The sequence below is a fragment of the Strongylocentrotus purpuratus genome, unplaced genomic scaffold (assembly GCF_000002235.5).
Source record: "Strongylocentrotus purpuratus isolate Spur 01 unplaced genomic scaffold, Spur_5.0 spur5_scaffold_5, whole genome shotgun sequence".
Classification (NCBI taxonomy): domain Eukaryota; kingdom Metazoa; phylum Echinodermata; class Echinoidea; order Camarodonta; family Strongylocentrotidae; genus Strongylocentrotus; species Strongylocentrotus purpuratus.
In genome coordinates, this window is record NW_022145611.1 from 30,687,182 (window position 1) to 30,713,222 (window position 26,041).

Here is a 26,041-nt window from a genome sequence, read left to right on the forward strand (position 1 = left end):
AAGTAACACCTTAATATGCTTACTATTAATATTAATCGTTTTCATTACATGAAAGAGATATTTTAAAACTCCAAAAGTATATATACCCTCGTGTTCAGTTTGCTCAACGCGAATATGTATTAGGGAAAGACAAACTAAACTTCCCATGACGTATGGCACTTATCGAGGTTATAAACCAATCAGTAACTGCAATGCACAAATAACGCGGAAACGAACTGAAGGCGACACGCGTGGACAAATATGATAACCATTATACTCGCGCAGAGTTGTGATATATTTGGAACTTCAGTGCGAGTATAAAGAGAGAGAGAGAGAGAGAGAGAGAGAGAGAGAGAGAGAGAGAGAGAGAGAGAGAGAGAGAGAGAGGCAGAGAGAGGGAGCGGAAGAAGATTGGAGAAAATTCTGTAATGCTGTAGTCAAATGGGTATTGGGTATTTGATCTAGTAAACGTATTGCCGAGCTCGGAACAACAACTCAAACCAATGGTAGAGGTATAGACATAACTGTTGTTGATTAGCAGAATGGTGCCACCGAATAGAACTTGATAGATTGAAGCTGTAATGTGAACCAAGCGTTACTGGGATCATAAACAAAGTTGCCCACCAGCTTCAGGACGTTGTCTGCTGCTACGCCGAGGGTACCGAGAAACACCGTATGAATCGCCAAGCTTTCCCGACGATATATAATATACTAGTTGGTGCTGAGGGAGACAGTTCCTAGACCAGTGAGGGAGGGACCAGAACAGGACCAAAGATGGGTGGCGTGGTGACCAAGTTTACAAGTGCCTTTGGCGATTGGTCTAAGAACCCTACACGTGTGCTCATGCTTGGTCTGGATGCAGCAGGTAAGTTCTTTTTCTGTATATACCATCACGCATGAACACCACCACACAGAAAAGAAGGGTCACGGGTCCTACATGCACATCCATCATTTCGTAATTCCTATGTTTTTATCAAATTCAATATGCCTAGAGTACATAATTTATTCAACTATTTTGATAAACACTAGTCACACACGACAGGCCTATATCATGTACATATTATAGTTCCAGTATATTTTGCCGAAGCGGTGTTAATTTTGCACGAAGCGCTATTTTAGGAGAACGTAGAGAAAACATCTGAAAGCTCTGAAAACTAACCAAAAATAAAAGAAAGCTGAGGTAAAATAAAATACCTTTAAAATCAGTACCAGGAAAAGTCACTTGGACATACATTATAAACAAATGAATGAATAACGTAGTGTCACTTAACATCAAAAAAACGCTGCCATACAAACAGAAGCTGCTTATAAGTATCGGCTTGCATGGTGATGTAGATATACAAAGGAAAATGACAATGAAAAGGACTTTTGGTAATCTTTCTTGAGCTTATAGAACTAGAACTATGAGCTCAAGAAAGATTACCAACAGTCCTTTTCAGGACTAACCACACTCTCAAGAAAGAAAGATTTAATACCGACAGTCCTTTTCAGGACTCGCCAATCCCCCCTCTTTCACATGGTGCAACCGTAAGCCTACTGTATAATATATACAATGCATAAATTATTAAATGACTCATAGGGCATTTTCATACCGAACTTACAAAATATGAAAGTGGGTAAACATTGCATGCTTGAAAAGCTTTTCATTTAGGAGTTGCTTGCTCATATTTTACTACAAAATAACATGAGGATTGTTCATAATTTTAGTATAGTCTACATATGGAAAATTGAATACATGAGAAAGATTGAGACACTATCATAAATTTGTGATTATAATACATTACCATTTAAATGTTATATTATAAATTCTAGAATGAAATAAAAATGTGAAGAAAAAAAAATCCCTTACAAAAGCCAAATTCCGACTGGATTGTATTATGCACGCACCAAACAATATAAGGTCCTTACATTACAATATCAATTATCTCTTCCGCGTTTCACGTTTCAATTGAGAGATCATGCAATACATTACAGCGAACCAAGGGTGAAGGACCCTTTTTTTTTAGAATAATAAAAAAAAGAATAACTACAGGTGACAAAACTGACGAAATGAAGCCACACAATGAAACATATTCTGCGAGCAAAAATAAAGACGTGGGGAAAAACTGCTACCCCCCCCCCCCCCTCCGTCTTCTGATAGTTTGGATCCACCCCTGTGATTGATATCGTATACAGTTCAAAGTCTTTCAATTAAAATAGTACTATACTGTGTCGCTTAATACAAATTTGGTCTGTACTGGGACGGAATGTTATGACGGAAAGAGAAGTTTTTCAACACATTTTGCACAAACCTCATCAAATATACTTTAATTAATTAGGAAGCCATTTCAATTAAACATTGTGAGGCACCTCCACATAAAGCCTGTAATTATTTGAATATACCCCTCCCCCTCTCTATATTATAAGCTTATATTCTGTTTCAATGTCGCATTTTAGAGTCGTGTGATCATACAAGTAAAAGATTAATAATTATGTTGGAAGACAAAAATAACGATTATTGAATTGAGAACCGAAACTATAGGCTATAGCCTTGGATTAGACACGTGATCACTGAGTCTTGTATCATGGTCTGATTATTCAGGCAAAGTTAAAACAGCTCCAACAGATTTAATTACGGATTACTAATGTTTATGTATTTCACCAAGGATCGGATATGAATGATTAAACCTTTTCCAATAACAGGCCTGATGATTCAGTGGTGGACCAGTGGTCTCCTTAACCAGGAGGTCCCGGGTTTGAAAACAAAATCGATGCTCGATTACCGAATTCCTTGAAAAGAATGAAAACTGTAGGCACATCTGGTTTCTTGTAGCCATCACCAGTCGCTATAAAAAAATATTGTTCCTGAATTTTTGTTGAGATCTTTAACAATTTATACCAGGAAACATACTTGATGGCAAATGCACTTATATATAAGAAATTGGAATATGATTAGTTAAATTACATTTAAAGAAACACATCACACAATTGACATCAAATTGTGTTTTCAATCTTTAAGTTCATTTTCATTATGTTTTCTTTAGGACAAAAAGATTCAATTGCGGGGTCGTGAACTACAGAAGCCATTTCCGATATCCTACTATATCATTATAGTACTCCCAAATGCTTCCTCTATAATCCTATAGGTCATGAATTTTGATGGTGTTAAAAATGATGATGATGATGATGATGAACATAATCACGATGTTGAGGTCGGTGTTAGCGTTCATATCGAAGATGATTGCAACAGGATCGAGATGAGAGGATGTAGCACCCATCACCTTATAACTGTGTTCCTGTCCGTTTCGGTAGATCCCTTTTTTTCTCGAAAAATGACTTCTTTACCCCTGTCAGTAAATTTCTCAAAAATGCGGGCTGCTTATCGGGAACTTGCGCCGAAACCTGAGGACAACCTTTAACCCCATTTTAATTATCTGATGGCGACGCCCCTTGATGACAATGATAATTATAACGACGTTGTTAATTTGATGTTGATAATGATGGTGATGTTGTTGATGATAAAATGATGATGGCGACGAATACGACGATGATGATGACGATGATACAATGATGATTATGATGACGATCACAATGATGATGATGATGATGATGACAATGATTAATATACCGATAAGGATGACGATGAGGATGGTGATAATTACAATCTTTACTCAATCTCTTCTACCAGGTAAAACCACGATCCTATACAAGCTGAAATGCAGCGAGACGGTTCAGACCATCCCCACTATCGGGTTCAACGTGGAGACCATCACACCTGTCCCTGGTCTCACTCTAACAGTATGGGACGTAGGTGGCCAGGAGAGACTAAGGGCACTCTGGAGGCATTACTATGTAGGCACGGAAGGTAATTATACTATCTTTCATTAACCTCGGGGGCGTATCCAAATGTTTTATAAGCAGGAGAGGGGCAAATATTTGCCCCTGATATATTCATACTTACCCCCATTAATCTAAGGCACCAACAGATAACATTACATTAAGTTATATCTATTTATTTTCCTCGTCATGCAACTGGCACCATTTTATATCACTTGATTGATTGGTTTTGTTCGTCAGGCAAGAGGGGGAAGGGGGTGGAGGGAGGGGGGGGGGGTCGTTAACCCAATGCATCCTATGCTTTATACGCCACGGGTCCTGTCCATCTATGAGGAGGATTTTAGCAAAATACATTGAAACAACAATGCGAGCTCTTTATGGTTTTTTTCTCAAAATGTTGTAAATAAATCTATAATGCAGATCGTAACGAGTGCTAAATATTCAAAGAATATGGTCACATGTTTGTTTTCATAATGAAAGTACATCATTTCTACGTTTTCGAACTAAAATTATTATCGCTTTGCTTTGTAATTTTTAACTTTCTCTTATAAAAGAAAGTTAAAATATCTTTAAACCGTAAAACGGTAGTAAAATATTTAGAAGTTTAGTCATGCATATAGTCCCCTTGGACGTGCATCAGTGTTTCTTATAAGGTCGCTTTTTGTGTTTACGATCCTGACACTTTGACAGTATGCTAACATTGTTTGAAGATGGTTAACATTTATCTTGGAACATTATTTTAGAAACCAATCACACAGCATTGGGCTTCCTACCACATATCAGATAACCCACTTCCTTTTCCATAGATAAACAATCGCCCCCATGAACAATGAACAGATCACTACATTATACTTTCGAGGAGTAATACATTACAAGTTACATATTACATACACACAGTCATGATGCCAAAGTGAGAAATTGCATTACTGTGGTATTCAATGGAGACGTTTGATTTCGATGTTGTGTGGTAGTTAATAATTAATACTCTCACTTCTATTACAGAAATGAGAGTTTTATTTTCCTGAGTTTCTTGGTTTCGAGTATTGGGGATTTATTATCTTTATGTTATGTGCATGATGAAAGTATCCATTGCTCATTTATCATGTTCTCTATTGATACAATCCCTTTTATACATGATCATTATCATTCGTAGTGATATATATATATATATATATATATATATATATATATATATATATAACAGTGCTTCTGAAGAATTAAAGCATGCAACTGCACTTTCAATTATTCCTCATTTCCATATTCATTCATTTATAAGACATGTGTGACAATTACCTTAAAACTGAAAAAGATCTTGATCTAAATCCAGTTTTGTTCATTTATCATATCCCTATACCTGCGAAATCTTTCTCTAAACAGATAAAAAATGGAGAATAGAAAATAATCATGATGCTATATAAGTCTTATATATAGACAAAATAATAGTTTCAGTCAAATATACCATGTACATACTCGCCAACTTTGATTAAAGTTTATTCTCATTCATGTTGTCTTCGTAAAGAAGGGACAATTTTAGGCCCCATTATAAAAGTTACTGTTTTTATTTTAATATAAATTAATTACTCAGTTGTTGTCCTCTTTTAGTGAAATTAATATAAAAACAAAATACATTAATCTATCCCTCTATCTCCATAGCATCATGGTTATTGAGACTATGCAACATAAACAGATGTGTTTTGACCGACATTATCATCTGCACGTACACCAAATAATAATTTTCAGCGCTCAATGTAGATGTATCTCAAATAAATAAGTATAATCTGACATTCAATTTCTTGCAACATCTGTCGGAATTTGTATCTACTTTGCATACTCCTTAAAGCTTATCTGCCGTAGTTTACAGGAGGGATTAGACTGCCCTGCAAGGTCACTGGACAGGTGGTTATCTCATCAACTCAGCTCTCAGTTAACATAAGAAAAAGAGGATCATGGGGGACCACTGGTCACCGATTAGGCATTGTTTGTTATATAGAGGGCGCAAGTAGCTACAAGTAGTGCAGTGGGCCTTTAAAGCAGGAGTGGAGATCAATTCACCATAAAACAGCAATAACACAGTCATGATCAATAACCCAACTCATTCTGTTCATAAGTGATGAAACAATGTTTTCTATTCAGGTTTGCACAAACTAATCATGACATGAAAACATACAATTTATAATTCTTTTGTTTCTAGCTACACGTACTTCAAAATTGTTTCTTCCAATTAAAAATAATTATTAAAAAAAAGGCTTTTCCTTCTGGTATGCCAGTTTTCTTCCTTTCTGATTAATTTGAGAAAACGTGATAGAAACAAAATAGATGAATTATAATACCAGGATATTGAATACCTGATCAACGTTTGCATCCTCATCGTTCTTCATAACTTTCCTTTACATTGCTATAATTAAGATATTACTTCACATTTCAAAAATAAATCACGTGGGTATATTATGGATGTAGATTGTTTCGCTTGTAGTTGGTTAATTGATATTTGGAAATAATAAGTACTTCACTTAATTGTTTCCTTTCTTACTAAGGCCATATAGTCTATATCGCTCGAAATTGAAACCGCAATAATTGCATGTGACAATCGACAAAAACAATCAACTCTATTCGAGTGTGTATAGTGTTGATACACAAAAATGTACCATTGTGTTACTGCACAATTAGATCTCCACTGCTTTTTCCGTGTAATAATTGACTTTGCAGGGCGGACCGGGAGTGTCAGAGGGGGGGGGGGGGGGGGGGGGGGGGGGGGGAGGGGAGGGGTAGGCTAGATTTTCCTAGGAACATGATTTCGGGAATCTCGCCAATCCTCTCCAAAATTTCCCAGTGGGTGAGTGTTCGAAGAGGACCGTACAGTTTATCCGAAAGAAGAAAAAAAATCCTTATATTTTTTTGTTCTTGAAGGAATTCCGCTGACCCAAGGATTGTAAGGGGGGATCCACCCCTAAAAAAGCTAGTGTTCAATCGTCAGTTGGTTTTTTTTTCATTGAGGGAGAGGCAGCAGTTTCGCCCCTGGATCCCCCTCAAGTATGCCTCTAACGAACGTGGGGATTGTATCTGATATAAGGTATACGCTTGAATGGGTTATAGAAGGAAAAAAAAGGAAAATAAACATCGAAAGGTCTCAATAAACTATACATTCCTTCCACACATATTCGGCCTATACAGTTCTCTGTGTCTTCAGCAACACTATTTAGTATTTACACTGTGCATGACTTGATGTAACATTGGCAAGGGCATTCAAACAGATGCCCCATGCATGCCTTGTCTATCAAGCAGTAGGTGGTTTCCTAAACCTATTTACAGTGAAACTTGGACCACTCGGAAAAAGGAAGTTCCTGGACCTATTGGGGAGGAAGTGATAAATTCCTGCCGACCCACAGATAGGAAGGACTACCTGAGAACCTATACTCATGGGTCACCATTGTCATTGTTACACTAACCAGGGTTATATAGACTCCGATTTCAATTCAATATTGGTATTACGATTTTGTAGTAGAACACTAATATAGATTATCTATAGAGCTTACGCAAATTATGATAAACATCATGAGTTATGTTTTTTTGAATTGGTAAGTAAATAATGATGAAGATACAAATAACTCCAGGTCTGCGATGTTGTCATAATGTAAAACTCGTTTAATAGCACGAAGGCAACAACTAGTATACAAATTAGACATAATATATAATATGATAATAAATCTGGATTTATAATGCGCTTAATATACGGGCCGATATACCGTCTTTATCCTATTTAGAATATTCACACCACCTTTACGTGCGGCACATGCAGCGCTTTATGAAGAAAACAAAAAACCGCAAATTAATTTTATGACTATATTACATGTACCTCAGTCTGACAATTTGTTTATATTGCTAACTTTCGTAGTAATTTTGTCGTTGAAACCAAACTTGTCTATGGAGATAAAGGTTTTGAAAACAATAACATACGATGTCATTTCCGTGGCAACCGATTCATTTATAATCCTCGCGTGTGAAGGCATACCACAGATTTCTAGCCTTGACTTGAAATGATCAAATTACGAAAGAAATAATATCAAAATTGAATACGATTTGACAAATTCAACCAGAACATATCAATTTTAGAGAGAAAGTCGGATACAGGTTCAATAGTAAATCGCAAACACCAGGATCGGTCATTCTAACTTTGCATGATATAACAACATCTTGACATATATATAGAGAGTCACAATAAATCCTAAGGACCCAGTATTAGCAAATCATTAAACATATTCTTACCAATCATAACTGAAACCACGTTTCCAAATGGCTAATGAGTATGAAATTTGCCATTGATCATGGATGCAGTACAGATGGCGTAGCGAGGGACAAGACGGGAAGAAGGATGGGGCGCCACGAATACCTTGGGATAAACGCGCGGGGGGGGGGGGGGGGGACTGATTTGGTAGGCTAGTCATACTGCCTTCTCACCACCCCTTCAATTTTGAATTTTAAATGGGAAAAGGTGCCCCAGCCCCAAACCTCTATAGTTGCAATTTTTGCGACTGAACTATATAAACTCCATAACCGTGGAGGGTGACAGCACGTACGTGCGATGAACCTATAATTCAGATATCTTATATGCTGTAATAACAATCTCTATTGTAATATATTTCTCGAGTAGTACAGACAGAGACTGTCCCTGGTACATATCGCAGTGAATGAAAATAGACGTACTGTAATCTGCCCCCATAGCCAGAACTATGTAAGATATACAGCATATACAGAATTTGTGTACCAAGAATATATGCCGAGTACCAGAACATGCGATGTATCGTTGGTACAAAGGCGAGACAAAGACGAGAAAATATAAGAATAGGTCTTTTCTTGGCATTGTCAAAATCATTTAACTCAGCTGAAATGTTCCCTTTATATATAGAAACATTACATTTGAAACATTTTTTTTCTCCAACTTTATAATACTGTTAAAACGACTGCATTGTATATTTTGTGTTTTTATGCAGATATTATATTAAAAACATAGAGTTTTATTATCCCATGATAATGCCCTGTGTAATTAAAACCTTTGCCCGTGCAGTATACTTTTGTACTACTCTAATCTTTTACTCTAGGTGTTGATATCAGTTAGAGAAAATGACATGTTATAAAGCAGTTCCTATTATGAATGCTTTCACTTTCTATATGGTTGCACTTTCAAAAATCTGAGTCAACTATACTTGGAAAAAAATGAAGCAATCTGTAATTTTTTGTTTAATGGCCTTTGAGTTGTATTGTTTGTCTGCTTGTTTGTTTGTTGATTTACCATTAAATCGTCGTCTTTATTTACAAATTTCTAATTTCCCGTACTCTGGGTTCTGGATCCGCAAACATTGCTTGCTTCCCTTCAAAGATCTGTACTCTTTTTAAACAGAATTGGTTTATAACGATTATTGACATAATAATCCCCTTTAAACTATGATGTAATAACATGACACTTCAAAGTAATATTTTTCAGTGCTCTTTGGTTATAAGTGAGTGATAAACAGAAATGTCATCAATTATTTATTCTACATCAATTGAGGAAAAATAAATCAGGTCAGTTTTTAGTTGATTAGCAGTAAAGGGGAAATATTAGATATATTTTACAAAGTGAAGGATTGAATACTTTTTATCGAGATTTGATGGATGGTGGGTTGTCATAGTAGGTACATGATACAAGTCACAATGTTACGAATCAATTTTCGCTTACATGCACCTATGATAGAACAGGTGGAGGAGGGGGGGGGGGGGGGCTGAGCAGAGGCGTTACATTATCTCCAACCCAAAATCCGGCATAACTTAAGTACACATTAAACACATAAGAAGAATATGTCTCTAATAGTCACAAACAGCAATTTAAGTTTCCACAATTAATTTGTATAAATGGCAATCATGTTTTATTTTACTTTGCAGAGAACCTTAACCTAAATCCGCCACCGGAGTATTTGAACTTTCCTTTCTCATTATCATTTTGAAATATCTCATTAATTTTGTTTTGGTTGTACTTTGTGATGTTTGTTAACAGGTATCATCTTCGTGATAGACAGCGCAGATCAGATGCGATTCTTGGACGCACGGGAAGAGTTATTTAACATGCTTAATTCAGATGATATCGTGGATGGGACCCCTCTTCTCATCCTCTGCAACAAACAGATATGAGTGGTAAGATCGTACTCTAATGGTTGATTTAGTCAGTAATATGAAGGGGTATCTAAAAGGCCGGACAAGGGCAAACATGGAAGCATTTTTGACCCCCCCCCCCCCACACACACACACCACCGTTGATGATTATGGAAGGGAATCGGTTGTCAGGTTAACAATGCACACAACATATCCCCGTAAAGTAGAAACAAATGAAAGTAGTTGGTTGCAATTTGGCTGTCCGTTAATGTCACCACCTCAACCACTTGAAAATTCATGACTACGCCATGCCTGGGGGAAGGGAACCGAGTGAAAGTTGTCCAAGGGGTAATCTTCTGGAGGGATTTGATCTAGCCCCCTTTATAACAACAAGATAAATACAAGTAGCAGGAAGTAGAGTACTATTTTTCTCACTAGGAAATCTGATAAACGTTGACATTGCCTGAAATATTGAGAAGGCAAAATACAATGCAGTCTATAATAAGGCATTTATGTTTAGCATCACATGCCAACAGTATACACAATTGTTAATCGTGTCAAACAGTCGTTACGTAAATGATTAAATTTGCCGTCATATCATCTGTGCAGGTAATTTTTCTCATGAAGTACACCTTGCGAAGTTTATTTTCACTTTCCTTTTGATCTCTTTCTCTTTCTGTTCTCCCCCGTCTTAACTTTCTTTCTTGTCGCGCTACTCTTTCAGATTTTCTTTCATATTATCGTTTTACCACTTTTCTTATAAACATGTATTTAACACCCTTTCTTGCCTTTCCTTCTGTTTCTCTGTCTGAAACTCTGGGTAATATAAATTATGGAGACACCCTCTCTGCTCTACTCTATAACTCAATCACATTAAGTCTAACACTTTGTATATTACTAGTTATATTTCTTTACAAGACTGCATGGAGAAGCGTGAAGTAGATATTAATGAAGTTTTTACAACATCGCTTTCATGAGCTACTTTTGAATCAACAGACTAATAAAATATAAAACATCCAGATTCAAGTATAGCTTTAGAAGTAATTATTCACTCTCATCAATACATAACGAGCTTTCACGTCATCGAGGGATTAATTATCCTGCATGGATAATTATAATGTTCATGAGTAATTCCCTATATTTACAATGGACACATACGACGTGATACTTTTAGGGAATTTAATCACCTAAATAAAAGAAATAGAAATAGATTTCTTTCCTACCTTGTCTCGTAGAAACACCTGTTGAGTACAGATACTTGGAACATATATTATATCACAAGTAGTAGTTCAAATATTGCACAGCACCCGTAGAAAGAATATGTAAGACCATGTACAAAGTAATGACGCTTCTTCGCGAATTAAGTAAAGAAGAAGAAACTTATAATCTCTATAAAGTAATAAGGCCTCAGAACCGAGTAGAGAAACAAGCGAAGAAATAGGACAAGAATTAAGATGAAGCTGAATTAGCTTTGCTGTTGATCGATCGACTCTCTAGAATAGGTGTGCTCTATATGAACAGCTCAGGAGAAGTGATGAAAATAGGTGTGGCAAATAAAGCAAGCAAGTGTAATGTCCCTGTACAGTATAAGCTATACCAGTACATTAGGTGGTTGCACATCCCAACCCATAGGGTATGGAATGTGCTTGCCAGAGTAAGTATTTGTGGCACTCTAGTAATGCAACAGGTGTCACTAAAGAAATGAGTGACAATGGAATAAAAGGCTAGACTTCAAGCCACACAATAAAGACAAGACAATAATATTTACAAATGCAAAGTTCTCCAAAGGTCAAGTCACTACATACTTAAACCATAATGTAAGTGATAAACAGGTAAAACATTTACATTTTTTAGAAGTGAGAGATTTCATGTACAAGGAAGTCAAATCATTCTATTTGCAACATTATTTCTCGGTAAATCCCCTCGTGTGCTTGCTTGACAAGCAATTCCTATCTTAGTAAAGTTGCTATACCATCGATACTCCGTATTTAACTGCATATTTCTTTTGCAAACTAATATACATGTACTTTAAAACAATCGTGTACATTTACGAATGTATTTACTTAACTGTCGTTTCCTCGATAAAATAACCACTCAACCATTTTCATTATTGACTCACCTAGTCAAATTTAATTTATTTTGTCAGTATTCTGTTATAGCCAGAAGGTAAAATGAGAAGTAACAGCATAGTTAGAGTAGCGAGGGTCTGAGCGATTGAGGAGGCGCTGGGGAAAAGGGGAGGGGGGCCGGGGGCATACGGTTTTCAAACAGTGGATTAAACGTGAAAGAACAAGCTTATGGTAAAGGGGAAGATATTGGGGTGGTATCATCTTCTTTTCATTCTATCTCTATCTCTCTTATATTTTCCTTTCCCTCTTTTTTCGTGATTCGATATGGGGGGGGGGGGACGTGTCTCCGTACCGCTTTTTCCCCTGCGTATGTCTATTTCTAGACATCTGCGTCTGTACTCAGCTATAACTACTTGGCAGGGATATTATTTACATCAAACGACTCAACAGCACTTGAAAGTAATGTGTAGGGAGTGAATATTCACTCCCTACACATTACTTGTAAGTGCTTTTCAGTCGTTTGATGTAAATTATATGTGTAGGGAGTGAATATATTTATATTCACTCCCTACACATTACTTTTAAGTGCTGTTGAGTCGTTTGATGTAAATTATATCCCTGCCAAGTAGCGAGGGTTGTTATAACAATATGTTTTTCTGAGTTGACATGAGGAATAGTCTAAGCATGTAATGATATAGATACATGGTGTAGTAATAACTATGTTCCATTTGCATTTCCTCCTTGAGCCTACCGTCGACATACAAAGGATCCTTTCCTTTAGGATGATGCCATCAACATTTTCTGACAATCTTATCGATTTCCTCCTGTAGATAGTCATTGGCGATGACGACTCTGCACGAGTTTTCCCTTTATCAGACAGCGCTACGAATTTGGTTTCGTTATTCCAAAGGTTAAGTACTACATTACCTCTGGAATACTTTGCCCCCGGATTCACGGAGTGGCGTATCCAGAATTCGAAAAAAAATGAAGGCGGACTCCCCTGTGGACGAACGGACGGAATGTATTTGGTCTGTCAAAGGCAACCCTCCTTAATGTCAAACCTCACTGCAAGCATTATTTTGTTCTATGTCATCATGGAAACGGAGTCGGGGGGGGGGGGGGTTGGGCTACATGCAGCGCCTACAAGTGCTGGATAACGCCACTTCCTGGTAATGCACTTTTGGATTAACGAGCCCTCGGCATGTTCGGACGAACAAACCATTGTTTATTCGACTATAAGCGTATTTTACTTTCGATTCTTAAACAATATCTTTATTTAATATCATAATTATCACGATTTTTCTGCCCTTTTTTTCATGTCATTCAGAAGCAGAGCCGGTCTCGAAGATCAGTGATACCCTAGACCTGAGGAGGGTTACCAGGAACCCTTGGCACATCCAGGCCATTTCAGCCATATCCGGAGAGGGACTCCTAGAAGGAATGACCAAGATAGCCAAGATGGTCAAGAATTTTAAGAAAGAGAACATGAAGAAAGAAGCATCGTCTTCGTGATTGTGACGAGTGAAGGAAAAAGACACTGTGAATTTACTGCTCATAAATCATCACGAATACAGTACTTATCGATGGGATATGACAACAGATGGTGCAAAATTAAACGGACGTCTGACAAAATTACAGGAAATAGAAGATCTAGCATTCGACATGTTCTAACTGAAAAACTACTGACAACTCTTTGTGTGACACTAAACATCTGGAGAGTCTATCTTCCAGACATGTTTGACGAGGTGCTGACACTGTGTCAGGAATTCAGGAATATTCATGGGGAAAAAGATGATGTTACTATTTTGTTAAGTTTTGTATAAGCTTGTTTAAAAAAAAAATGATGCACTTCATTCACTGTCAGTCTTCGATGAGCTGTACATCATTTATGCTATCCCGTACGAACCAACAAGAAAACAAAATGAACAATAATTAAGATTTTTACCCAAACATCATTTTTCTGAGCTTGGTTATAAGCAGGATGAGATACAGTTTCCATTTCCTTATACGATCTTTAAACAAGGAAGAAAAACACACGTCTCAAATAATATCATCAAGAGGACTTACATCGAATGCTGAGTATCTGGCGTACGGTATATGAATGTATATTAAGAAGAAAGTTCCTCCTGGGTATAATTATATATCTCTCATCGAAATTATCATCTTGCATATTTGTTTAGACTATATGAACTGCGCAATGGACAATGTACATACCCAGGCACTTCCGCCATGCTATTCACATGATTAGTTGATGTATAGTTATTTGTAAATAGTAATAGAGTGAAAATAGAACCAAACTATATATAGGTCTGTGTAGAAGCACAATTTGAATTCTTCTTCGTCACAATTCGGCTGGCCGTGTAGATGGCAGAAGGATCTTGAGCAACGTCTTTTGGGAATTTTCTTTAAAGATCAGATGAAAAGGCGTCATAACAGGGGTGTCAACCCTGGGGTCCACTTGAGACAGTTACCCTCTGCCCCCCCCCCCCAATCCTGAATAGAACAGACCAGGCACGTAGCCACGGTGGGGGGGGGGGGGGGGGGCACGTGCCCCCTAAATTTCCAAGATCGGTTGAACTTTTTTAGACCCCTTTTTTTTTTTACCTCGATCGATTACATGTATGTGCCCCCCCCCCCCCAAACATCAAATTCTGGCTACGTGTGTCTGGAACAGACGCCCGTGAATGTTAATCGCGCAACAATCACTGTCACATGACTGTTGGATTAGCGATGATGTAAGATAATCGATGAACAATATTTCAACATATTGATATGTATTTATATAAGACTGAAATTAGACTCTAGTTCACTTATTGCACTGGCTTACCTTTCTATTTCTATTCTTATTCTGTAAAAAAGAAATGCATGAATTCAGGCATGTACATTATGAACGGGTGATATGAACCAAGGCGTGACAGGAATGTGATGCAGGATGATTTTTGCTCATTTATTCAATTCAAAAGAATCAAGGCACCTGTACGACATAAACAAAAGTTGATACTTAGCGTTTCATACGTTTATAGACTTATGACTATTTCCACTGATCAGTCCAGTGAGAAACTGGACTAAATTTAGTATGTTTTATAACGGACAGGACTGTCAGAGGCAGAGTCAAAACTGCACAGTATTAAAGTCACATTGAAAAGGGTCTTTATCGTTGTACAGGGGGTGTTTCGCGAAACTTGTCATCAGTGACAAATGACAGTTGTTGTTATAAGCTACCGAACTCCTTGCTTGTGATTAGTTATCAGCAGATTTGTCACTGATATTTGTCATTTGTCATTGTAAAAAGGCTTTGTGAAACGGATCCCAGGTATCTCGTTTATTATCATGTAAATAGTTCATTGTTTTGCTGGGTGCATTTTACAATTCAATCTTCCATTACGGCACGTAATTTACCATACTTTTGATTCCTGATCACTTTATTACGGAAACCTCACCCCAAGAAATAACTTCACTTATATTCTTGCCCATCAATTTACACAATTCCCAACCATGAGTATGTGAGAGGCATAAAGCAAGAATAATGTATACATTTTTTTTCAGCACGACATGGGCATCGCCATTTTCTATAACATGACGCACTATGTGAAGTCGTTTATCAAATTTATGGATGCTTTCTTCCCAGGTGTGTGTGGTGATGAAGCATTTTCATTCACCTGCTATTATCCTTTGTACTTCAATTGCCAGAACGCAAATTGCGTTAATAAGTTGATGCTCTTCTGGGGTGCAGGTTTCTCATTGCATAAATGAATTCGTTACAATTATTCCCCTGTTATATATTTTTCACGAGATATAATTTCTATCTTCTCAGCTATGAATTTAATCATTGAAAGTAAAGCTTTTGGTATTGATATAAAAAATTTCAACTAAAGCTTGGTGCATGATATACATGTAAAATTTCAACATCTTTGTCACATTTTCAAGAAAATGGCTGCGCCCATGCGGTGATAAAAGGCATCATAATATCATGCCATGAATATCTTCATTTACATATCTCTTGTACATTTTCGTAAGGAATATTGTACATCAAAGGGCAGGAATACATCTCATTTTCAGAATACCTACACTTGTTCTTTGGGGTGAGATTTCCTTTTAAACGCCTGTATGGCAATTATGATTTCCTTGATCTCTTACAAACGAGCTAAGCATTGCCTTTATGAGACTGAAACTCTCAAGTGAATGTCATTCTTATATATGAAATAGGCCACTTGTCATTTCATAATTCCGGTGAAAACAAAGCTCTTTTGAAGTGCATAGAGAACTTAATAGATATGTGACATGCGCTATACAAAAACTGAAGATATATTACCATTATTACACTTTAGATGTGCCGTGGTCTAGTGGACATTTCAGATAGTCCGCGGTTCGTGTCCCGTCGCGGCACTAATGCCGTTTGGCAAGACATTAATCTACATTTGCCACTCTCGATCTAGGTGTAGGAAATGGGTACTTGGTAGAAATTTATTTTTTGAATGCTTTTAAAGCATAAAGGCAGCTTGGTAATACCAATGTAATACTAGTATTTTTAAGGCTCCTTGAGCATCCCCTTGGATGGATACGTGCGGATATGAATGTAGCTTTTATCATTACTATTCCTGTCAACACTTAAAGAAGTGAAACTTTTAGTTGATACATAATCATTAAGACAGTTCGATTTGACGATGTTGATAGCACAATCTCAAGGAGCAAACGTACTTCCTTGTCTTCTCTGCGATCGTTGGGTTTCCTTAAGTTTGATTTAAGTGCATGAACACGTGGATATAAACTTTCATTAGTATTAGTTATAATTATGGAAGAAATATAAATATTAACGATGGCTTTTCTCGTATTTCACCACTTACTTCGGCTGATTGAGAATTCCAAAGAATGTAGAATGTGGAGTATTATGACTGCATTTCATTTCAACAGCCAGTTCACCCATAGTTTAAAAATTCAGCTTTTTAAAAATGATTTCATGTGATTTATATTAAAATAATACAGGGAGCATGGTATTAAGAAGTGATCGTCTATACTGTTTTCCCCGTGGTCTTTGCTTTTTTTTTTTTTTTACTGTGTATTTGTTTGGTGCAGATTACAAGGTGCCTTAATATATATATATTTTTAAAATATGTTATATGAAACTATTGAATAAATAAGCCGACGTAATACTCCATGACGTTTTCAGCCACTCTTTGTTGATACAAAAACTAGTCTCGAAGAGAGAGAGAGAGAGAGAGAGAGAGAGGGAGAGAGAGAGAGAGAGAGAGAGAGAGGGAGAGAGAGAGAGAGAGATTAAAGCATTAGAAAGAGAAGACTGAGACAAAGTTACGAGGAAGAGATATAGGGTGAGGTAGATATGCAGAGAGAGGGGGTATATAACGGGAGGGTAGAAGAAGAAAGATGGATAGAAAGGAGAAAGAAAAAGGAGTAAATAGAGAGAGAGAGAGAGAGAGAGAGAGAGAGAGGTACGAGGAAGAAATGATGGGGGGGGGGGAGATCCATGAGACAGGGAAGCATACTAATTATGGAATATTAATAATATAGCTCTAGATTCTCTTTAACCTTCTTTAGAATCTATACGACTGTTACCCCCCCCCTTTGACTCTCTTCTCTCCTACCTCCCTCCCTCCCCCTCCCCTCTCTCTCTCTCTCTCTCTCTCTCTCTCTCTCTCTCTCGCAAAGTCACTGTTATTATTGATAAGGGTTGTTTTATCCAGTAATGCATTTGCAGAGCAGACGGGAATAGCTCAATGTGGGTGGAATGTTAGATAGTTGTTTAGCGCCAACTGCGTTTATACTAGTCTCTAAAATATGCAGCACTGAGGCGTTTGTGTACAGCGAAAGAAAAAAAATAACCCAAAACTATATCGGACCAAACAAAACAAAAACAAAACAAAAACAAAAACAAATAAAATGGACTAACGACTAATCAATAGACTAGCCTGTTAGCATTAGTAGAAGCAGTGTAGCAGTATTGACGGTGGTGATAGTAGCAGTATTAGTAGTGGTAGTAGTAGTAGTAGTAGTAGTAGTAGTAGTAGTAGTAGTAGTAGTAGTAGTAGTAGTAGTGGTGGTGGTAGTAGTAGTAGTAGTAGTAGTAGTAGTAGTAGTAGTAGTAGTAGTAGTAGTAGTAGTAGTAGTAGTAGTAGTAGTAGTAGTAGTAGTAGTAGTAGTAGCTTAGCAGTACTCAGCAGTAGCGTAACAGTGTCTTGCTGCATGAGGGCAGATGGGCTTCAAGAACCCATGTTCATGGAGAAATTAAAGTCCATCCAGACAATGCTTGATCCGCCACTAATATTAGAAATATTAGAAATATTAGAATTATAAGTACACCTAGAATATGTACTTGAACATAAATCGTCGCTGTGATTGGCCAACTAACTTTCATGCGTGTTGCACACTCTCCAAAACTTTCAACCGTAGGCCTACTCTAGACTTCACAATCAGGGACAATTACAAAGTAGAGTGTGCATGCATGGACTCGCGGTGCACTGTGACGTAGATTGTTGACTGTCTCTTTTTTGTATAGAGATCGCTTCACCTAATTGCACTTCCCGATCTTCGAAGTAATGTATATACACATACTTCAATATTCCAGCCACACTGCGATATCGTTTGCAATATATCATGTTTAAAGGCCTTTTTAGATCTGTGAATCTGTAGCGGATAGAAATAGCCGATGATATTATCGTCTGCAGAGGAAAAGCTAGAGCGGGATTACTCATACCCTATTAACCCAAGCGTTAGCCAAAAACGCGACCGACCGTGATACGGGATATTACTCGTGAAGGGATTATATTATATTCCCTGTTTTCTGTGCGTCTCTCTTGAAAAGTTTGTGGCAACTGGCAAAGTGGTCACTGCAGGCAGCATCGCATAACGTGTTGTGGATTCAGAAGCCATACAGACGTCAGTTTTTTGCTCTCTTCTTTTTGGAAATTGTTATGATCTTTTTGGAAGTAAGCTAGACTCTCCTTTAAACAGAATACAGGCCTACATCTTGCTGCTGTTTCTTGACTAAGTTTATGTCCTTCATCATAGAATTATCATATTCTATTGTCTTTGATAGACGTTAAGGTAGGACATTCACTGGAAGGATTAAGCGGCATGACCCAACCGAGAGTTTGAAAATTCTCGATTCACCTTAGAGAAGAAGGGGTACGTCGGTGGAAAGATACAACCCTGGCAATAATGAACCTGTTCCGTTAGGCCCTTAACTCCAACCTGCCAACTTTTGAATCCCAGGAAAGAGGGGTAAAGCTGCACCATTAACGTTGATGTGTGGAAGGAAATAGAAAGCGAAGGGATACCACTGCCCCCCCCCCTCACATCTTGCAAGATCAAGGGGTTTCCAGCTACACCATTGGTCGATGCAGGGGTAGCGAGGTAACTAAATAAGAACATAAAACCCTCCATCGGAGTGGGTAGCTCGTCGTCGTCATCGTCTGAAACTTTCTCAAGTTCTTTTCGAAATCGACGAAGACAGCGTTCATCATGGGTCACGTGATGGGAAAATTATCGGATATTTTGAGTGTTGACTGTAGATTCCCGATGAATGGGGACAGGGAATCGAGGATATTGATGTTAGGACTAGATGCAGCAGGTAAGCATTGTCTTTCTTAGTTTAGCTAGTCAATACGATTGCAAAGACTTTCGAAAAACGAATAACAATCGCCTTACCGCACGTTGTAGAAATCCTGTTTGGGCTGTGTGATATTATATCGTTATGAGCCGCGCAAACATTCATTTTGTCGCAGCGGTTTAATTAGCTAGTCCCTACTGAAATATAATTTCCATTCATAACAATGACTATTGCCATGTAACACAAAATTTATTTCCACTCTGGGCAATTTCACAATGAGAAGTAATGGAATTACATGTATTTTTTCTATAGTTCGCAGGTATTTCAGGGCCAGGCGATATACCTGCTAGGCCGGGCCTGCTAACATATTGAAATTTAAAAAATGATAGGACATTACTTACACACAAAAATGGCGCAGACTTTAAACAAAGTAATGCCACTAACGGATTATTTATACGGAATTCGGACATTTTGTGTTTCAACTGCAAAAGATACATTGTTCCACTTCTGTAATACTACCGATGATTTTATTGACAAAGTATGATTACTCTGAAATGGAGACATTTCTAGCAGAATGTAAAGTGAGTCATATTACGGATACATGATCTTTTAAAACAGCTTTGTGTGTTCTTCAACCTGTAGAATTGCCCGCTTGTCATCATTTTACATCTCGTTAAATGAGACGATTAGAACTAAAACTTAAAACCTCTTGCCAAGCTTGAACATATTTTGTACCACAACAGGTTTTAGAACATGTTTTATAGGATGCAGGACACTTTCGTCGTGCCATAATCTAAATTTATGGCAGAAAATGAAAATCAGTGTCCTTAAAAGCCTGAAGCTAAGCTGCCATAACTACCTCAAGAAGGAGTTATCCAAATCTCTTCTTTTCCATCGCTCTATCTACTCTTGTGAAGTAACCGGTTACTTATCCTTAAGATTAGTCTGTGAAAAGAGATGTAATGGTGTTTTAATAAGCCGCTTTCGTGAAGTCCTTCAAATGCTTGTAAAAAATTGAGGTAACTTTTGTGAAGCATTCGATGAGTGGAAGCCTGATGTTTGTTGTGTTATAACGTAGGCTATTCATCATCACTTCTGATGCATGTCTAAGAATAATGGACTTACATTGTACACAGTGTGTATCCAAGGATGTACATTGACCAATGATGCTAACTGAGATTTATATGATACATATACGTAGTTACAAAGGGGCACATTGTTAATATCATTTTACTTCTAGGGATTTTTGTCTGCATATCTAATGATGGGGGGGGGGGGGGTGTTACATAATCATAACCTTGTCTGTGTGGTTTTCATTGCAGCATTATGAATAATCCTGTGTAATAAGCGGTTAATAGGATTTTGTAGGATTTCTGTTCCACCCTCTCCACTTACAACACACACACAAACCCCACACGTAGTTTGAATGAATACAGGAAATAAATTCCAAAATAAAATTATGATTTTCCAAGAAATTTGCCATTGAACATTTATGTATAAAGTAGAAATATTTGGGCACGTATTATTATTATCAACATGTTGAACATCGTCATAAAATTATGATTTAATTTACTCAAACTTCGAATAGAAAAAAAAAGGTGAGCCGAAAAGGAGGGTCTAAAAAGGTGGTCTAGCAGGTGTATACACCTGCTAGACCACTTTAGCAGGGGTACTTGTGGGTTAAATTACTTATATCTGTTTCGATTTAATATCATCCATTGCGCTGGAAATATATAATCCCGGTTATATTATTATGATGATGTTATATCATATAATATCAACCAGTTCATTTCTATAATTCCTCTCTATCGGGTGTTAAACTCTCACCTGAAGCACCCATCATGTGCTGTGGAACAGAAAACTTAATAGATCAATTATTGCAAAGGAAAATCAGAGCACACATTCAAGCTCTGCTAAATGATAGTCCTAGAAGTATACGACATTGGCATGAAGTGAGAAACTAAAAGCTTAACCAAACTTCATGTCATAAGTCTGTGTTGATAGATGTCCTAATTTACTATGGGGATGACTTATTAATGACTCATTTGCGTGTGCGTGTACAAACTCTTCAGAATAAGACCTGTCCAATAGTGATTACGTAATCAATGGATAAGGGAGGGTGTGGAGAGTAGGCCTACTGTTATAAACTTTTCAATGTACGAGGACTATACCAATACCATGTAGTAGATCCATGTCTATACCCTTGTAACCTAGTTTAGATCCTGATCACAACACCTTTATTCCTGAACACAACACCTTTATTTCCTCAATTCTTAATACATTTAATGTAATAGTTATATATTTGGCATTTTAGACCACAGGTTTGGACCAAGACGTAGAAGTGCCCTACTTAAAAAAAAAAATCAAAAAATTCAAATAACAACTTGGAAAATAGCCTGTTATCACAAAGAAAATAGACCGAACTGTATAACGAATAATCAGCGGATGATTGAAATGTTAACTGAATTAAAACGGCTGTGTTATTCTTTTTTTGCATTTATGTACTGTTTATGTTACACATTCAATTATGATTTGCAAAATCAACTACACACTTCTAAGATACTTAATGTACTTGTCCTCATAATGGTCTGCCATTTCGATCAATCACATCGCAATTGTTCACGAATTATAATCAGTATAGATGTGCGGTTTTGAAAGGAACCCAAGTACGATGAAAAGAAACATGACTTTGGTCAACTTCAATGTTTTCGCATGTTTCGTTAATTTCCTACTAAACCTACACAATACAGGAAATATGATTTCTATATATCCTAATTTCTGATACGTCATTCAGCTTCAGGATGTTGGGATTCATAAATTATTGAAAAACAATATTTTTGCCCATTTCCTACTTTCATGTGAAATAAACATCCTCATGCGTGCAAGCTAACTATTAGGGGCATATTCAGAATTGTGTAAGGGGGAGGGGCGCCAGTGCCACGATTCTGAAAGACTGATTAAAATATATACTTAAACAGGGTTGGCATACAATTTATTCCCTCATATTTCACCTCAATTCTACCGTGTGTACCTAAAGTATATCATATAATATTAAAGCTCTGAATTGTTAAAATCATTGTTTGTTGTCATCTAATTTCGATGATCATGTCCCTTCAATTATTTGTTTACGTGTACTATACGTGGGTTGAGCCCACCCCCTTCCCTCAAAAATCTACTAGTGCCCTGTACTTATTTGTAGGCCTATGTGATTTCGTATTTCCAAGGATGAATTACAATATCCGTCAAATATGCCGAGGTCATAATTTAGACCAAAAAAGTTCAACGGGGTTCATTAATGTTGTTAGATAATTATGACGGAAGTCCGATTATCACAGACTAGAACCTAGGTATCATGATCGTGAAATCGGATGAGTATGCATGGAAAGATGTTGAAAACAGCTGGTCTTGGCAAATTACGATAATTCATTCATATATGACCTAAATATGATTTATGAAAACTGTAATGCCATAGCTTTCTACTCGTATGTTGTTATTGTTGTTGTTGCTGGTTTTTTTTTTTGGGGGGGGGGGAGGCGGGAATGGATGGATTGTCAATGACCTCTGAAATTAAGCCGTTTTTCAACAAAAAAATTGGCGAAAAAAAAAATGAAATGAAAAAACAACACCGAAAAATATAATATACAACACATTATTTAATTATAATTGATCTGTTTATTTTGCCATGATCATACTAAAGAGCATAGGGCTACAGAAGCATTGTTCCGTCTGTTATCAAACATAAATGCATTTTGTATATAAATTATTCAACAAATATTTTGTTGATAGTTTAAACATATTTGTGGCTTACACCCAGTAAAAATCGATCTGTAATAGAAAAAACAAGTCAGAAAAAATCTTGGAACCAGCGGGATTTGAACCTGCCATCTACTGCTTGCCGGGCAGCGACTCTACCACCAGGCCATCACTGGTCCAAATTAGGCATCCAACTAACAAGTTACACCTGGCCTGAACTATACTCTGAACTATCTTTATTTTTTTTTTCTTAAAAACTAATGCTAATCTAAATGCCACATGGCTTTTGATATTCATAAGGCAAAGTAAAAAAGTAAATACTTCAAAGTTCAAACCCAGAGTAATCCAGAAATGGTAATTCAACGTGCATCTTGCCTGCACTCAGCGTGCTGTGGCGGCTCATTACAAGGTTTAGAAACGGAATCGCTTGAATCAAAACCTCATGCATCCACCGATGTACTTTTTAGCTGGAAGAAAGAGAACGACTTCATTTCCATCATGTTGATGTTAAAGATTAATACAATATACTTTACAAACATCTGGTGGCCATATTTACAACCTATGAAAACCTGCCCCACATAGACACGTTTCCTGCAATGTTCGCACGCACCGCTCCGGACTCCACCTTGCCCACAAGCCTATACCGATGATTCTCTTTGCAAGAACATTTCATTTTGTCCTTTCATCAAGGAATACAGCACCCTTTTTTACTTTTCAGTTTAGCCATGGTTAATGTAGTTCGCCATTTGAAAACATGAAGATTGGAAATGTTAAAGGGAAATATGAATAAATATGTGTATATGTCTTGTTCTTTCTTTTTACTGAAAACAATTGAGGCCATCCTAGTACATCGATAGCCTACGAAACAGCCAAACATTTTGGCTTGTGGGCTGCTGGTGTATAGTGAACCCTTTAAAAAAGTGAGTAGCCAAAAATTTAGTATAGATTTTCATATTAAATGTCGGTAGCATTATGATTTTTCTATTCTTAGTCCATTGTGCTACAAACTTTTGGGTGAAAACTGGTTTTGGAACTTCCGAATTGTGGACGTTCGAACTACCACTGTTATCTGATAGGTCAAATCTTTTTGCATGGTCAGTCCTTTGATGACGTTGACCCGAGTTGAATTGTGACAGGTCATTCGCATTTTAATTCAAGGGAACGTTGTTGTGAATGAATAGGGACACACAGTAAAGCTGCATTTTGAAATATTTAGCTCCAAAGAGAGAGAGAGAGAGAGAGAGAGAGAGAAAGAGAGAGAGAGAGAGAGAGACAGAGAGAGACAGAGAGAAGGGGGAGAGCGATGTCAAAATGGATAGTTATTGATAATGACAATTCAGGGCTATCAAAATAATTTGTTTTTTTGTCAAAGTGACCTATGATATTGTGCTGACCATCTGAACTTGACCGTTTTCATCTCAGAACAACGCCAGTATCCTATTTTCAAAAGGAATTTACTACCTATACAAGAAAAGAACAATGACACGGACATGACGGTTGGGTCTCTAACGGTGTAATAAAATATACTTTAAGTAATATGAAAATGTGAGAGTTTGTCGAGATTTTAGTTTCAGTCCCATAGATTGATTTTTACAAGCAGTATGATATGATTGATAACAGAAGCATGTGTACATGTCCAGCAATATCTGGAGAAGGGTATAATGTGTGAGGAAGGAAGGGATAGAGGGAAGGGGAGGAAGGGGTGGGGGAGATGGGCGGGGGGGGGGGTGTACATACATATTCGACTGAGACTTGACTGTGATAGAGATAGGAAATAACAACTTAATTTTTAAAATATAAATCCCGTCTTTCGTAGAAGTTAGGTGGCGGTTAAGAGAATAATCAGCTTTAAAGGATATTACTCGTGTGTGCAAAGGCTGGTAAACACATTCATGATATCATGGGCACTTCAATTCTGAATACAAATTAAAGTACCCCCCCCCCCTCTCTCTCTCTCTCTCTTCTAATTCGTACCTCATACACATATCCTCCTCTATTATTTTGTTGGTTCATTGTGCTGAATTTTATGTTATGAACAAGAAGACGATTTGCATGATTTTTGTGTGGTTACATTATTTTGGTTAATACTTTAAACGAATAAGAATAAGCCTATTGTCTTTTTCAATATCATCAAACCACTAAGGATAAACGTTTATGACAACGAAATTATTACGGAATATGGTATTCTTCCCATAAAGCATCCAAGCTTCCGGAACTATTTTATGAAAAGTTTGAAAACAAAAAACATCTGTTTTATCAATAGACTGATGGATGAGGTCATGACCTTTATGAAAATAGTTTTTCCTTGGTTCTATTTATTACCCTCAGGCTCATTCTAGCCTAGAATCCTCTTTTGCTAAGGCTAAACTGTTGACTTTTCTTTATTCTTTTCTCTCTATGTATACGATTTATCGTGACCTCTGGCCTCGTTAACAATACACAATATGATACGTCAAAATGATGTGGGTGGGACTATCATTAATCAAATGACTGACCACAGCGTGTGGGCTATTTATTTCATATTTTATGAGAGCATTACTCGTCTTGCAAACGTGTTGAAACAAAACCTGATTTTGTTATTACTCAATTACAATTTGTGGTTTTGAAGTTCACTGAAGCTTTGAAATAGACAATAAATTAAACTCTGGCGCAATAGAATCGCTTGGATGTAAATATAATACTGGAAAATGAGGTCACAAAAATCAGTTCATACAATTGGTAATATTCAATTGCGAAA

At 37.1% G+C, this 26,041-nt stretch overlaps 2 protein-coding genes across 2 annotated transcripts in view; both read left to right on the forward strand.

Annotated features, from left to right (window-relative positions):
• Positions 1-304: 304 nt before the first annotated feature.
• On the forward strand, positions 305-14,478 carry LOC100888129 (ADP-ribosylation factor). The gene is made up of 4 exons (XM_003730257.3): positions 305-844; positions 3,647-3,823; positions 9,824-9,960; positions 13,315-14,478. Exons 1-3 carry the CDS (start codon positions 754-756, stop codon positions 9,955-9,957), a joined length of 402 nt encoding a protein of 133 aa, XP_003730305.2. The 5' UTR covers positions 305-753; the 3' UTR covers positions 9,958-9,960; positions 13,315-14,478.
• Positions 14,479-18,430: 3,952 nt separating this feature from the next.
• The window catches only part of LOC577633 (ADP-ribosylation factor 1-like 2), a 30,375-nt gene continuing 22,764 nt past the window's right edge, over positions 18,431-26,041 (forward strand). The window contains exon 1 of the mRNA XM_777849.5: positions 18,431-19,572. Coding sequence (XP_782942.1) covers positions 19,464-19,572 — 109 coding nt within the window. The 5' untranslated portion in view covers positions 18,431-19,463. The remainder of the gene's footprint in view (positions 19,573-26,041) is intronic.